The sequence below is a fragment of the Silene latifolia genome, chromosome 3, assembly GCF_048544455.1.
Source record: "Silene latifolia isolate original U9 population chromosome 3, ASM4854445v1, whole genome shotgun sequence".
Lineage (NCBI taxonomy): Eukaryota > Viridiplantae > Streptophyta > Magnoliopsida > Caryophyllales > Caryophyllaceae > Silene > Silene latifolia.
The window spans coordinates 10,422,452-10,438,044 of record NC_133528.1 but is presented as its reverse complement, the minus strand read 5'-3'; the positions used below and the strand labels follow the sequence as shown (position 1 = coordinate 10,438,044).

At 42.6% G+C, this 15,593-nt stretch overlaps 1 protein-coding gene across 1 annotated transcript in view; it reads right to left on the bottom strand.

Annotated features, from left to right (window-relative positions):
* The window catches only part of LOC141647169 (wall-associated receptor kinase-like 9), a 29,628-nt gene extending 18,850 nt beyond the window's left edge, over positions 1-10,778 (bottom strand). The window contains exon 1 of the mRNA XM_074455259.1: positions 9,700-10,778. Within this exon, the coding sequence (XP_074311360.1) occupies positions 9,700-10,510 (811 nt within the window). The 5' untranslated portion in view covers positions 10,511-10,778. The remainder of the gene's footprint in view (positions 1-9,699) is intronic.
* Positions 10,779-15,593: the final 4,815 nt, after the last annotated feature.

Sequence of the window (15,593 nt, the reverse complement as noted above, 5' to 3'; positions counted from 1 at the left end):
GCGCTGGTAGTGACTGCCGTGGCGTCTACTTCTTGGGGTGACTGCCCGGCTTGGGCCGTGGCGTCTACCTCGATATGACTACGGAGGGGACAAACACTTTGATGGAAAACTTGGATGATTCTTAATTAGATATAAACACGCGTTGGGGTGCCAACAACTGTTTTGGACACCTCCGCCGCTATACAAAGTATTTCCTGAGATTGTCGGTGTTCCAATGGCTCATCAAAGGCACACCCTCCATGTCCGTCAGCTGGTATGTACCCGGCCTCATTTCTTCAACCACTTTGTAGGGACCCTCCCAGTTGGCCGTCAATTTACCATGAATGTTTCCTTTGTTGGTGGCGGCCGACTTTCTTAGGACTACATCCCCTACTTTTAAGTCCCTTTTGTGGACTCTTCGGTTGTAGGCTCTTCTCATTCGGTTTTGGTATACTGCCAAGTTGAGGCGTGCTGTATCTCGGCTTTCTTCGACTAGGTCTAGGGAGATCCTCAGACCTTCCTCATTTTCAATCAAGGTTAAAGGTGGCCGTTAAATGCTCGGCACCGCCGCTTCAATCGCGGGATCGCTTGCACCCGTAGACTAAGTGGAATGGACTGTACCCCGTTGCTTCTTTCTCCGTGGTCCGAAGGGACCACAGGATGCCGGGTAGTTCATCGACCCATCTTCCCTTTAGGTCTTCAACTTTCTTCTTCAAACCGTTGAGGATTTTTTTATTGGCTGCCTCCGCCTGTCCGTTGCTCTGTGGGTGGCAGACGGAGGAGTATGCAAATTTGATACCAAGCTCTTCCAACCAGTTCATTATTGTGTCACTCCAAAACTCTCGGCCGTGGTCAAATACCATGACTTGGGGTAACCCAAAACGAGTTATGACATTTTCCCAGATTACCTTTCTTACGGCCGCCGTTGTCTTCGCAGGTACCGCTACAGCTTCAATCCATTTGGTGAAGTAGTCAATGGCGACAATCAAGTACTTTCTTCCTCCGGATGCCGTTGGAAATGGCCCTAGTAGATCCATCCCCCACTGTGCAAAAGGAAGGGGATTAAGCACCGGTTGCAGGTCTCGGGAAGGTGCATGTATCACCGGAGCATGCATTTGACAGTTGTTGCACTTTTTGGTTTTGGCTCTGGAATCCTCAAGCATGGTGGGCCAGAAGTAGCCGGCTCGGAGAGCTTTGTGGGCTAGTGTTCTTGCCCCCATGTGATGACCACAGATTCCTTCGTGAATTTCTGTCAGTATTAGCTCCGCGTCGGCTGGGCCGACACATTTCAATAGTGGTCTTATCACGGACCTCCTGTATAATTCTCCTTCAAATACCAAGTACCTTGCCGCGATCCTCTTTATCTTCTGCGAGAGGTTGCGATCCTCCGGTAACTCATTTGTCAGTTTATACTTCATTATCGGAGTCATCCACGTCGTCTCGGCCTCTATGTCGCCTATCATGCAGAGTGTGTCAGTGATGCTTTTAGCATTTCTGATATCCACTAGCACGGTTCGGCGGACATTCTTGATGGTTGAACTGGCATGTTTTGAGAGAGCGTCGGCTCGGTTGTTCTCAGATCTGGGAACGCATTGGATTTGGAAAGATTTCAATTTCGCTGTGTCAGCTTTTACCCTTTCCAGGTATCTTACCATCCCGTCTTCCCGAGCCTCATATTCTCCTCTGATTTGGTTAGTAACCAACAGTGAGTCTGTCTTCAACACAATGTGTTCTGCTCCGGCAGCTCTAGCTAGCTCGACTCCAGTTATCACCGCCTCGTATTTGGATTCGTTGTTTGAGGCCGAGAAGGTAAATTTCAAGGCGTACTCAAACTCGTCCCCGTTTGGGTTGATGATAAGGACGCCGGCGCCTGCGCTGTTCGTCGTGGAGGACCCGTCGGTGAATACTTCCCATACTCCGGGGTTTGGTTCTTCTTGATATGTGCACTCGGCCAGGAAGTCTGCCAGTGCCTGTCTCTTTATCGAGGGCCTCGGCTTGTATTGAATGCCGAAGCCGGATAGCTCTACCGCCCATTTGATGAGCCTGCCAGATTGCTCAAATTTTTCTAATGCTTTCTCCAATGGTTGGTCGGTTAAGACCGTCACGGGATGTGCGTCGAAGTAAGGTTTCAGTTTCCTTGCGGCAAACGACGACAAAGAAAAGGCCGCTTTCTCAATCGGCGGGTAATTTCTTTCGGCGGGCAACAATGTATTGCGACAAAGTAGATTGGGTGTTGCTTTGTTTGTCTTCTTCTCTCGACGATCACAAAGATCGACCGTGGCCGAGGTAATCGCTATGTATAGATATAGCGTCTCCCCAAAGATCGGCCTTGACGGGGTTGGGAGAGTTTGAAGATGAGCTTTCAGTTGCCTGAAAGCTGTGCTCTGTTCCTCCCCCCAGCAGAAGTCTTTATTCCCCTTTAACACTTTGAAGAATGGGGTGCTCTTGTCGGCTGACCGAGAGATGAAACGGGCTAGAGCCGCCATCCTCCCGGTCAGCATCATAACCTCTTTTCGATTCCGCGGCTCCGGCAGGTCCAGGATTGCTTGGACTTTCTCTGGATTGGCATCAATTCCCCTGGCGGTGACAAGTACGCCGAGGAACTTACCTGCCCGGACACCGAAGTTGCATTTCATTGGGTTAAGTTTCATCTTGTATTTCCTTAGTGAACAAAATGTCTCGTGTAAATCGGCTAAGTGCTCATTTGTCGACTTGCTTTTTACAATAGCATCGTCGACGTAAGCCTCAATGTTTCGCCCTTTTTTATTTTGGAACACTTTATCCACCAGCCTTGTGTAAGTTGCGCCAAATGTTCTTCAAAACCGAACGGCATCATTTTGTACATGTATGTGCCGTTAGCGGTGATAAATGCGCATTTAGGCATGTCTTCCTCGGTCATGAATACCGATGATACCCCGAGAAGGCGTCCAAAGGCTCAAGATAGTGTGCCTGCCGTGGCGTCGATTAAACTATCTATTCGAGGCAAGGGATAGCAGTCTTTGGGGCACGCTTTATTAAGATTGGTAAAATCTACACACATCCTCCACGCCCCCGATGACTTCCTCACCATTACAACATTAGCTAACCACTCAGGATAAGTACAAGGCATGATAAAGCCCGCCGCTAGTAATTTATCTACCTCGGCTTTGATGGCCTCATCCTTCTCGGCTGAGGAGTTCCTCATCTTCTGCTTGACAGGGCGAGCGGTGGAGAGCACGTTCAGCTTGTGAACAATTACCTCCCGGCTCACGCCTGGCATCTCGGCTGCTGAGTAAGCGAAGACGTCTTTGTTCTTCCTCAGCAGGTCTAGGAGAGCGGCCCTGAATTTTGGCTCCAGGTTGACACCGACAGTTACGGTGCGCCCTGGGTCGATTTCCACTTCTTCGGTCTCGGCTCCTTCGACCATGCCGACAGTTGCATCCATGAGGTCGCCCTCCTGTTGTAAGGATGGGCTCTTCCCCTTCTCTGACTTCTTTGCCACTTTGAGGGATTGCATGTTGCACCCTCTGGCAGATATCTGGACGTTGACCACCTCGTCCTTCTCGTCCTTTGAGACGAGCTTGTGCGCTTCCCCCCGGTCCGAGACATACATCAGTGTCAGGGCCCGGATGGACATTACTGCATCGGTCTCGCTCAGAGTGACTCGGCCTATGAGAACGTTGTAGGCGGACGAGCCGTCAATGACCACGAACTCAGCTAGGACATTCTTAGCCGCATTCCCCTCGCCGAACATCACCGACAGTCTGATTGACCCCAGGGGTACCAGGCCGGCCCCGGAAAAACTGTACAACGGATTGGTGCAGGGGCTCAAGTCCTCGACCTTCAAACCGAGGTTGAGAAAGCACTCTCTGAACATGATGTTCGTGTAGGCGCCTGTGTCAATCAGGCACCTCTTGACCAGGTGGTTGGCTATGTCCAAGTGGACTACAAGTGGGTCGCTGTGCGGGGCGATGACTCCCTCGTAGTCCTTCTTTCCAATAGTCATATCGGGGATGTTGGAAGCGGGGATAGCTGTTTTGGGCACAAAGTTGATGGCCTGATACAGCTCGTTCAGGTGCCGTTTGTGCCCATGAGCGGACCCACCGTTCTCGTTGCCTCCGATGACAACATGGATTACTCCTATCCGTTCAAAGACGGATTTCTTATTTGAGCCGCCGGTATCAGTCTTTTGGCCTCCGGCAACATATTTGCTGAGGCTCCCCTTCCGGATCAGCTCTTCAATGGCATTCTTCAGATGCCGGCAGTTGTCAGTTAAGTGACCGGTGTGGCCGTGGTACTCACAGTACTGGCTCGTGTCACCGTCCCCCCTCGGCCTGGGAGGCCTTTCCCACTTCTGCAGCAGATACGACCAGGGGGGTGTGACCATTGTACCGTTTTTGGTAGTACGGTCCCGAACTCCCCCCGGCGCCCGCCGAGTTCTGTCTCCTGGCGGATTTGTCAGACCGTCACCTATTATTGTCACGGCGTCTTTCATCCGGGTTGTCCTCCCGGCGGCTCTTACTCTCTGAGTGCCCGGCCTCGCTGGGGCCTACCCAGGTTTTGTGGTAGTCCTCCACCTTTATGGCTTGGTCGGCCAGCTTCCTGGCGGAGTCTAGGCTCAGGCCTCCGCACTTGATGAGCTCGTTTTTAAGTCCCCTCTTGGGAGGCCTTTCATCGGTCTGGCCGCCGTTCATTGCTCACTCACGAATCTGCTGAACCTTGGCGTCGAACCTCTTCACATAACTTCGGAGAGACTCGCCTCCCTCCTGTTTGATAGTCAGAAGATCCGATGTCTCGACGGCCCTCCTCTTATTGCAAGAATACTGGGCCAAAAATATGTCCCTTAGGTCGCCATAACAGTATATCGACCCATTGGGTAGCCCCTTGTACCAGCTTTGTGCCATCCCATGCAGGGTCGTTGGGAAGACACGGCACCAAACCTCATCAGGCTGCTCCCATACCGACATGTAAGACTCGAAAGCCTCGGCATGGTCGGTTGGGTCGCTTTCTCCTTTGTATGATATGGGTGGCAACTTTAGTTTAGTCGGCACCGGGACTTCTAGGACGTAGGCGCTGAGGGGCTGTCTGACCACGTGTCGAACGACACGCGGCGATCGGCTCCTCGCATCCCTAGTCCGGCTCCTCTCCCCGTGGCGGGAAGGGCTTCTTCTCCGACTCTGGTGAGTCGGACTCCTTCTCCGACTCTGGCGAGTCGGACTTCTTTCACTCCTCTGGGGCAGGCCTCGTCGGTGCTGCGGCGACGCTGTCCTCCCGCGAGTGCGGGAAGGACTCAGGTCTACCACTAGCACTCTGGGCTCCGCCGGCGTCTTGACAGGGCCAGCTTCCTCCAATGCTCCGTTCAAGTCTCTTGGAGTCACATTTTGGGCCCTGGTCTCCTGTGCGGGTGCCGCCGCTCTTGTCGGAGTGACAGTGTGAGTCGGCGTGCCACCTATTAGGTCCAGTAGCAGCTTCAGTTTAGCTGCATCAACCACATGTCCCATGATAGTGACCTGGTCGGCGGGCAGCGGTGTATCTTGTTCCTTTGGCATCCCGTTCGTCGTATCAGTGATACGGCCGGTGGGGGACTGCCCGATTTCAGAGTTGTGGAAAGTGTCATCTTGGTAGAATTCATTTTCCACAAGCGCCCTTTCTGGTTGTTTCGACATCTTCTTAGCTTGTTGGGTGGGTTTTGTTTTTGTGTTTTTTTTTTTTTTGGGAATGTGTGACTAGCTTCTAGTATCTTTCCCACAGACGGCGCCAATTGTTCCGGGTGTAATTCCGAAGCAGATATTTGTTACCACTCGTGGCTTGTAGAAAGACGTCTTTGATTGAATCCTCCTTTGGCCTCTCCTGAAACGATGAACAAACTGAGGGCTCGGCTTTGGCCGAGCGTACTCACTCCGACGCTCAAGTCAGTGAACTTAAAGAGATAAGTTATGCGTTACTTGGCGAAGTATATATTGTAGAGAGATAAGGAAGATATTACCAGATTATGAGGTGTTTAGGTTAAATTTTGGATCCTTTCCTCAATGAGGGTTGAGGAGTATTTATAGACTTTCACCTTTTGTCACGTAGTGGCCAAGTGGCCAAGTGGCTAGCAGGTGGAAAGACCGTTCTACCCTCGGCCGATGGACCCATGGCAGGCCGGCCGAGGGGTCTTGGATATGAGTACGCGGATATGTGTCCCGGCTGGCTAGTTGCCTGGCCGAGACCCAGTGACAGCCGACAGTCGTGTCGGCTAAGGTCATCCAAGGTGTTGACTTGCTGTGGATATCTTTGACCTTGCTCAATATGTTGACTCGGTCAGCGGGTGCAGAATATGCCCCATCAAAGATAGTTGCATAATCACTAGAATAATCTAGAGAAATGGAAAATTAACAACTTTGTAGTTGCTTTTAGAATGTTCCCATACACTACTATAAATATGGGTGTAGGTTCATTTGTAATGTGTATAGCCTCTAGCTCCAACATGGAGCCATGAAGGTCATACCACCATCGCCTCCCCCAAAAACCATGTAATACAAACACACATTCAAAATATAAATAATCATTATGATTGCAATATTGTATCCACTACATTCCGCTCCCAAAATTCCAACATGGTATCAGAGCCCATGGTTGTCAAATCTGGGCGATGATATTACGATCCTACCTCCCCCGTTCCATCAAAAAAAATTCAGAAAAAAAGAAAAAAAACTTATTTGCTTCCTACACTTATTTTTTAAAAAAATTACTCTTCCCACAAAAAAAGGGGCAAAAACGTCCGAGTAAAATTGTTGACGGACATGAGCTGGAACATTTCATTCAAAGCAATAGGGTAGCAAAAACAAAAATGCTAACCCGAAATCCGGGTAGTAAAAAAAAAAGAAAACTGAAAACTGACCCGACAAGGGTAACCAAAAAAAAAAAAGGTTACCACGAAATTCGGATAGCAAAAAAGCTAAGGGTAGCACACGAGGCTAACCCGAGATTACAGCAGGGAGGGTAGCACATGAGGCTAACCCGAAATCAAATATGGTGACAAAAAAAAATGTCAACCCAAAAGAATCATGGGACGATACAATGAGACACCGAAAACAAAGGGCATAGACCCGACAAACACAAGCAAGAAAGGGCGTCGACCCTACAAGAAATTCGGGAAAAAAAGATCGCACACTCCAGCAATATCAAGTTCAAGAAAAACTGTATCAAGCAAACAAATGGAAGCAAAGAAGGGAGGAGCATATAAAAATAAGCTAGGAGTATATGACGTTTTTTTCAAAAGAGAAGGCAATGCAACAATGATGGTCCAAGTTCGGAAAACTCTAGCTTAAGGGGGAGCAGCTAGAGACATCATAAAAAAAGGCCATGGTGCATATAACAAAAGTTCGAAAACAAAGAATTCAAGACAATCGAATGTCTAATTGCAAACATGTTCGAAGCTCATGATATATAGGAATTTTCAGATTAAGAGGGAGTGTTAAAAATAGTAATCTAGAAAATTCTTGAAAGATTAAGATAGTTGCATAATCACTAGAATAATCTAGAGAAATGGAGAATTAACAACTTTGTAATTGCCTCTAGAATGTTCTCATACACTACTATAAATATGGGTATAGGTTCATTTGTAATGTGTGTAGTTTCTAGCTCCAACATGGAGATATGAAGGTCATATCACCACCATCGCCTCCCCCAAAAACCATGTAATACAAACACATTCAAAATATAAATAATCATCCATGATTGGAATATCGTATCCACTGTATTCCGCTACCAAAATCCAACATGCATGTATAGGTATACAATACGTCATAAATGAACATATCCATTCAAATGAAGAGCTGCATAATGAAAAGTGATCATGATTATTAGATTACAGTAAGTCTCTCTTATGACGGGTATATATCCGTCGTAAGTTTCTATTGGGTCAAGTTCTCCCACTTAAATAGCTAAGACAAAGCATAGGGAATTCCAAATGGTTTGTATTTTCCTACCCAAGTGGGTAATACTTGATCCGTCACAAGTTTGCGACAAATATGGCCATCACAAATGAGAATTTGTGATTAGATGATAGTGGAGTAGTGGCAAGTAAGTGGTAACAGGGTAGGGTTGTTACTGTATCTAGGTCTAGGGTTCAAAGCCTCAATCTTATGGTAAGATTATCAGTAAGACTCTTTCAATTTTTAAGACTTTGTTACATCAACTTTCCACTAATTTTTATTATTTCTTTTTTTTTTACAAAAAAAAATGACACATAATCCACTCAATTGAGTAATTTCCCTTCAAAGTGGGGTCAAAATTCACCCAAAGTCTTAAGTTGAGGTTTGAATTTCCAAGACTCAATTTAAGACTTTGTTAAGATTATGGTAGATTATTGGTAATATGAGTGAGTCTTATCGCAAGACTTATCAAAGTTTTGTCACTATACTATCAATAATCTTACCTAAGGTATTCTTTTCCATATTTGACTATAATATTCTCTTTTTTTTTCCAAGTCGGCCAATAATTTTTGGGTGTTTGTTAATTACTTCCAACATTTTACAGTGAGTTTCTCTAAATATAAAGCACAATGATAAAGTATTTTAAGAAAATACAATCAATATTTTATAATCAACAGTAAAATTCGGAGTAGCGGTTTTAGCGGAAAGTTTGCATGTACAATCGAACCCCAATTATCAAAATCCTAGAACCGCCCATGCATTGTTACTTCAAGAAATTAAGCGGGTGTTTGGTTCACTCCGTGGTACGGAGTCTGAGTTTAGAATGGTAGAATGATATGGGGAGTGGTAGAATGGTATATGGGATTGAAACTTGATTGTTGATACAAGTGTTTGGTTCATTTTGAGATGTATTAGGAATCAATACATAAATTTAATTATGTTGGGCCGTGAAATATTGTCAAGTTCAAAAAATGAGTGTGATGAAGATGCTTATATTGAGTTGGATGTGCAACCACATAAGGGAAGGTCGACTAAGACATGAGGTGAGTAGGGAGAAGATGAAAGTGGCATCAATAGAGGACAAGACGATGGAAAATCGACTAAAATGGTTTAGCCATGTGAAAAAGAATTACAGTTATTATTTTTTTATTCACCCAAAAAATAGTTACTTTTTTAAATTTTCCTACTATTAAGGACAACTTGTCAAATAAATCATTTGGGTGTGACTCCAAAGTAGGGGTGTTAACGAGACGAGCCGAGCCGAGCTCGATCGAGCTTGGCCTTGCTCAGCTTGTGCTCAAAAACCAAAACTCGAGCTCGAGCCGATCTCAAACTTACCCGAACCTGAAAAAAATGTGCTAATTATCAAGTTTTCGAGCTTTAATGCGAACTCGAGCCAAACTCGAGCTCAAATTGAGCCTATATACAATTGTTAATGTACATTTTGATTTTTTTTTTATTCCGATATTTTCAATAAGAAGGCTCAAGGGTTATATGTAGAAATATTTGACAAATCTGTGTAATACAAATATATAGTCATGATAGAATATTTTTATGAACATATGAGCAATATCTTATCTAATGACACAAGTTCAAGCCGCACGCGAACTTTTCGAGTCAAGTCAACGTTTGCTCGGCTTGACTCGTTAAGCTCTCGAGCCGAGCCCAAGCTCGTACGAGCATGAGCTTTGACCGAGTTTTAACCGAGATGTTCACAAACTGTCTCGTCTCATTAACACCGTTACTCCAAAGAATAAGCCTAGTTTTTTGGCTCAAATGAAAAAGACGGTTCAAAAGTAAATGGGATTTAGAGAATATTTACCTTGGCATCCATTGGGAAGATAGGGGTTTCCTTCATAAAATTGCGGACACGAGCAAATCCCGGATTCCATGCGACCACCGTCACACACTTGAGGCGGAAATTTAGACTTCCATTGTAATGCCGTCCGGAAGTTTGCCAAATTGGATAATGACCCGGTTAAATTACTCACAAAGTCATTGTCAATCAAGGCTACTGAAGCATTGCAAGAGTTGGAATTCGTTTGTTGTTTGAAAACAACTTCTATCTCAAAATAATCAAAATCAATATCTAACCCAATTGAGGCTGTGCAGCGTCCATCGCCATTGCCATTCGTATCAATCATGTTGAAATCATCACTGGCACAAATTGAAGCACACGAAGCCAAGATTGTCCCATTCTGACTCTTCATTACAGCTCTGCTTTCACAACCCTCCATCATTAACTTATTGTAAAAGGCCGAGAATAGATATGAAGTACCTTTCAAGTCGTAGCTAATGATTTTCTTAACGCCACTACTTTCACAGATATTTTTACGTGGCAGGCTTACTTTGACTATAAGGTCGAATCTAAAAACATCGTTCACAGCTCCCGGCCCGCTGATATTTAACACCTCAAGATTGATCTGCCGTAAGAATGGTTTTGAGGAACCAAACGACGCATTGCAAGTAATCTCGTAAGATCGGTTGTAGTAACAATCGGTACCAATGCCAAACGGATATGGAATCTTAACATCACCGCAATGATCAACACAGTTAGGCTTCGAAATACTGAAACCAACTGCGATTCTTAGCACTAGCAACAGCTGAAGCATTAATAAGAACCACGACACCATTTTTTGAATTTTTTCGATCAGATAATAGAGTACAGAACTTAGCCACACAGACTACTTATATACTGTTAATTAATTCAAGGGTACTATCTAAATAACTGTCCCGTCTTTGTTTACTGGTTATATATTTCAGCCAACCATAATTGACTCTTTTGTACTTCTATTATTGAACATTCTTCTTCTGGATAGGCAAAGCAAGGGACGTCAATGAAAGTAACAGTAACGAAATTGCGAAGCAAGCTACCAATAATTTACCTTGACTTAAATCAAATCACTGTGCTTTTTTTGTTACTTAGGAAGAGCTAAATAGGATCCAAATGAAAAGGTGGTGTTTAGGCACTGAAAATATATCAGCATGCAAAATTATTGGCTCTACAAAAAAAAGTTACTAATAATTTCTCCTCTTTCAAAATTATTGGCTCTACAGCAAATGTTAGATCTCTTACAGCATAATTTTACTTGCGTTGAGAGAAAATGTTAGATCTCTTACAGCATAATTTTACCTTGACTATTTACAATTAAGAGTATTTGCTCCTTATAGACATCTCGCAATATCTCCGATTATATTACATAGAATGCACGGGCACCTAGTAGTATTATCTGTGACAACATCAGTTAGTAGTTTATCTTATTTTTTAAAATAGTTGGGTTACCAAGTTAGTATAATAATGTCAGTTAGTAGTATATATTTTATGGCACCGTTGAAAACGTTATTTTACGTTACCATGGTCTGGTAATAGAAAACTATTAAATTTAACAAAAAGTAAAACTATGCTAAAATATGGAAGCAAACAAAAATTCGGGGGTTGATTTAGATGAGGACAGATTAATCATCAGTTCCTATAACAAAAAACGCAACGAAAGCGTTGCGGCATTTGGTATTTAACTATATCAGTTATATACTAACATTCAAAGATATAGTTGGACTATAGAGTTACCGTTCTTATTTTCTTAGCGCCATCTATTTTTTACCGAAATAGTCTTCGACTACTTATCCTTGAAAAATCCATGCAAAATATATAATAATACATCTTAATTTGGTAAATTATGAAAACTTCTTTGTTAACAATGTCCTTGTGGCCTTGATACATTTGGTCTCTATCATCGATGTAGAACCTTAATCTCTCGGATGACGTTCTTGAAACTACATAAAGCTGACCATTAATAAAAATTGGTTTCGGTAGGTAAATTTCAACATGATTTAGTGACTGTTCTTAACTCTTGTTTATTGTTATGGCACAGCATTAGAGCCGGCAAACAATGACACGATACGAAAACACGACAAGAATCCGATACGAAATTAACGGGTTTGGATTGACATTTAACGATCCATTTATGTAAGTTGGTCGACAAGAACACGACACGAGATTTAATTGGCTAGGTTTGGGTTTAGCACTCTACACGCGAACCCGACATAAATAACCTATTTACTAAATTAATCCCAAGTTTTCTTGATCCTCACATAAATATACTTACATTTTCCAAATATGACATGACACGAAAAGACGACACGAAATTAACGGGTTAGGGTTGAGATTTGATGACCTATTAATGTAACTTGATCAACACGAACACGACACGAGATTTAATTGGGTCGGATTTGGATTTAAGAGTTAGTGACCCGTTTATATGTGACACCTGAACCCGACATGACCTGATCTGTTTGTCACGTCTACGTAGAATGGCCTCAACGTATATTGCCTCTATTTAAGAACGAAAATAATCTTTGTATCTGAGGAAGTTATTACTATCCTCGGGTACCTTTTGCCAACTCTGGAACCCGTAAGTATCTTCCCTTCTACTATGAATTTTTCAGGGCGATTGATAATAAGACATTCTCCGTTAGATAATCCTCTTACGGAGTTAATGCTCCTCTAAAACGTAACCGGTATACCACACTTGGTCGAGCATACTATTATGAGTTATATTAAAAAAATTCCTCATGTATACTCTCTCCCCTTCTTAAACTCTTCCACCTTGCTTCTTAGAGGTCAAACTTTTATAACTTTGACCATTAATATGTCGAAAATCATGATCAAACTTCCGCATTAACAATTGTGTAGAAGGCAATACGGAAGATCATTGCGAAGAGGATGAAATACATTTAGTGTGAAATTCCTAAAAGATAATGAATCTTACTCCCAAAGTCCACACCAACTAAAATACCCGACCATATCTCGCATAATAAAAACAAAAGCGATGCCTAAAAATAAGGATACCAAATAGGGGATAAGACATGACGAATATAAGTCTTCTCATACCCGTATTTAATAGAAAAATTACATACCCCTACTTGTCGCAAGTAAAAAATTTCAAAACCATAACCGCTTCAACTTTGGGAGATCTTAAGATAGTTTCGTTCCATTTAAATGTCATACACTCGTCTATTCTATAACTTTCTCAAATAATTCTGATATTATTTTACCATTATATAACACCCATGGTGGCAAGATTTAAAATTCAGTTTGTGTCTAAAACTTTATTTATATTCGCTACATCCAAGACAAATACGATATAGTTGGATACTTGTGATATGTTTTCCTTTTTGATCAAATTAATTTGCTTTTCTTTTTTCTTATTGTAGGGCTAACAATAATTTTTATTCTTATGTAGAAAGATAACATTTATTTTGAACCAATTACTTATTTATTCTGTTCCTCATGATTTTGGAGTATATGTGTAGATACCTCATTTCTGCACCCCTCGCAAACCACCCGGTGATGATTGGGCCGCATGTTTGGTACGCGAAACGATTTGTGACAGTTCGTAAGTTTATCGTCAAGTGATTGCTCAAACACTGATGTCTACCTCTTAGTTGTCATCTACGCGCCGATACGGTCGTTTGTGATAAGAATTAGAGTACATTTGGAGTCCGGGCCTAAAACCGTCTTCATTTTCTGATAACAGTTAAATCCCGAGTCAGAATGTTCTGGAATGTTCCGGATATTTCTATTCCATATTTTATAAATATTTCACAGTCTTTAATCTTTGGTAAACAATTTCCCGTAATATTAATACAAAATATTAAGGAAAACCAAATTATCCCGTTATTCCATAACTTAAACACGGAAATCTTTCTTCCGCAGGAGGAAACCACCTGGGAACCGACGCAGCAGGTGCTGCGCCTCTTCCAAGAGACGCAGTGACTGCTGCGCCTCTTCCCAGGTCCTTTTCTGCGTATTTTTCGTATCTTTTTCATATCTTTCCGAGATTCACTTCCAAAGTCTCTCCGAAAACCCTATTCCTTCACGTGATTAGTATAAATAGGAGCCTTTGCTACTCATATTTCTCACGCGAGTGTCTGCCCTTCTTTTTTCCCTTTGCATTCTAGACCTTTGTTCTTACTTTTTGGCGTCTACGTGCTTGAACATTCGACCACGTAAGCTCGGATCCTTCTGAGTACCAGCCTCGTTTGCATGACCGACCAATTTGACCAACTCCACAACTAATCATCTTAATTAATCTAATCGTTTTCCTCTTACGAGGGCACTTTCGTTACATTCGAGTCGAGCGTCACTAATCGATAACTTAGTTCATCTCGTTTCGTCAAACATGTAAGTCTGAGGGTGTAAATCTCTCTTTTATTATTGTTATTTACCTTTTTGTATCACTAATGTAAGGTTTATGTCGAAAACACCTCTTAAAACCGATTTTTAAAACCTCGTTTAAAACCTCTTTTTTACGGATTTCCAGAAGACAAACCGTCGAGAAAGGACGCAGCAACTGCTGCGCTTCTTCGAAGGAGCGCATTTCCTGCTGCGCCTCTTCGTGAGGCTGCCGCAGTTCCTACTTCCTTTCTTCTTCCTTCGTCCTCTGTAATTCGTCAACTTTTATTTGTTTTCGTTTCTTTTCTTTAATTCTTTGACACAATAGCATATTAATTTCACATGTATATAAATCATCATCATTAATACGTCTAATTCATCATTAAATTCGGCTTAAATCCCTTATAATCTCATATTTGCGGGTTTTCGTCATTAAACTCAATCCAGGTTGTAGAAATTTGATTCGTTCATATCGGGTTTCTGGAATTCGACCTTTGATATATTTGCATCTGTCTATTGTCATATTCGTCATTAATTTGTCATTAATCCATCATATTTAACCTAATTAATTAGTTAGTTTGTTTAATCCATTAATTAACTTCATTAATCTTGTAAATAATCCGTCTTAATTCCGTTTCATCCATGTTTTATTGCTTTTATGACCATCATTCATATGTAAATAACCTGTTAATCACTTCCATCCGAGTAAATATATTAATCAATCATTTAAATTCACCAATTAATATTAACGAATTGCAGTTCCGGCTTCACAGTCAGAACTCACCCTTGGAATAGACGCAGCAACTGCTGCGCCTCTTCCAAAGGGCGCAGTCCTGCTGCGCTTGTTCCAGGATGATTTCTGTCTCTGAACTTCCGTTATGCCTTGACCTAGTTTATTAGCTTACGTATAATTGACTATTATCCGTATTATCACCTACTGATCTGCTCGTTAATTCTTTCTTTTATTCTTTTTCTCAAATTAACGTTTTGAAGGTATTTTCGACATAAATCAATAAACCCAATGTAATTATTGTAATTTTCTTTATTGTAATTTCATTTATTGTATTTATCATATTTCTTGTATCATTTGTATGCCTTCACATGTAATTGAGCATTAAATCCTACTTCGACGTTAATTGTATGCTAAATTACGTGTTAACCGACTTAGTCTAATTCTCACATGTTAGGATTAAAACTTGGATGTTGCATTGCATGCATATAATCGACGATATATCGAGTATAGATGATGTCCCTAATCATTAGTAGAGGCCGCTATCGAGGCGGGCGGGATTAGGTGTTCGATCAAAAGAGCTTCCTAATACGTACCCTCACCCCTTACTCCAGATCTCTGTGAACATCCGTGTTCATTGGCATCCACGTGAGTCATTCTAGACATAGAATGCTAAGGGTAACGATTGCTTGGTGTTCATGTCTCTACTTTGTGTCTTGACATGGCACGAGGTATTCGAACGGTTTCCAATTTTCCACAATAAATTGGTGGCGACTCCGCAAATGCAAACGCTTGTTCTCCTCCCAAGCGC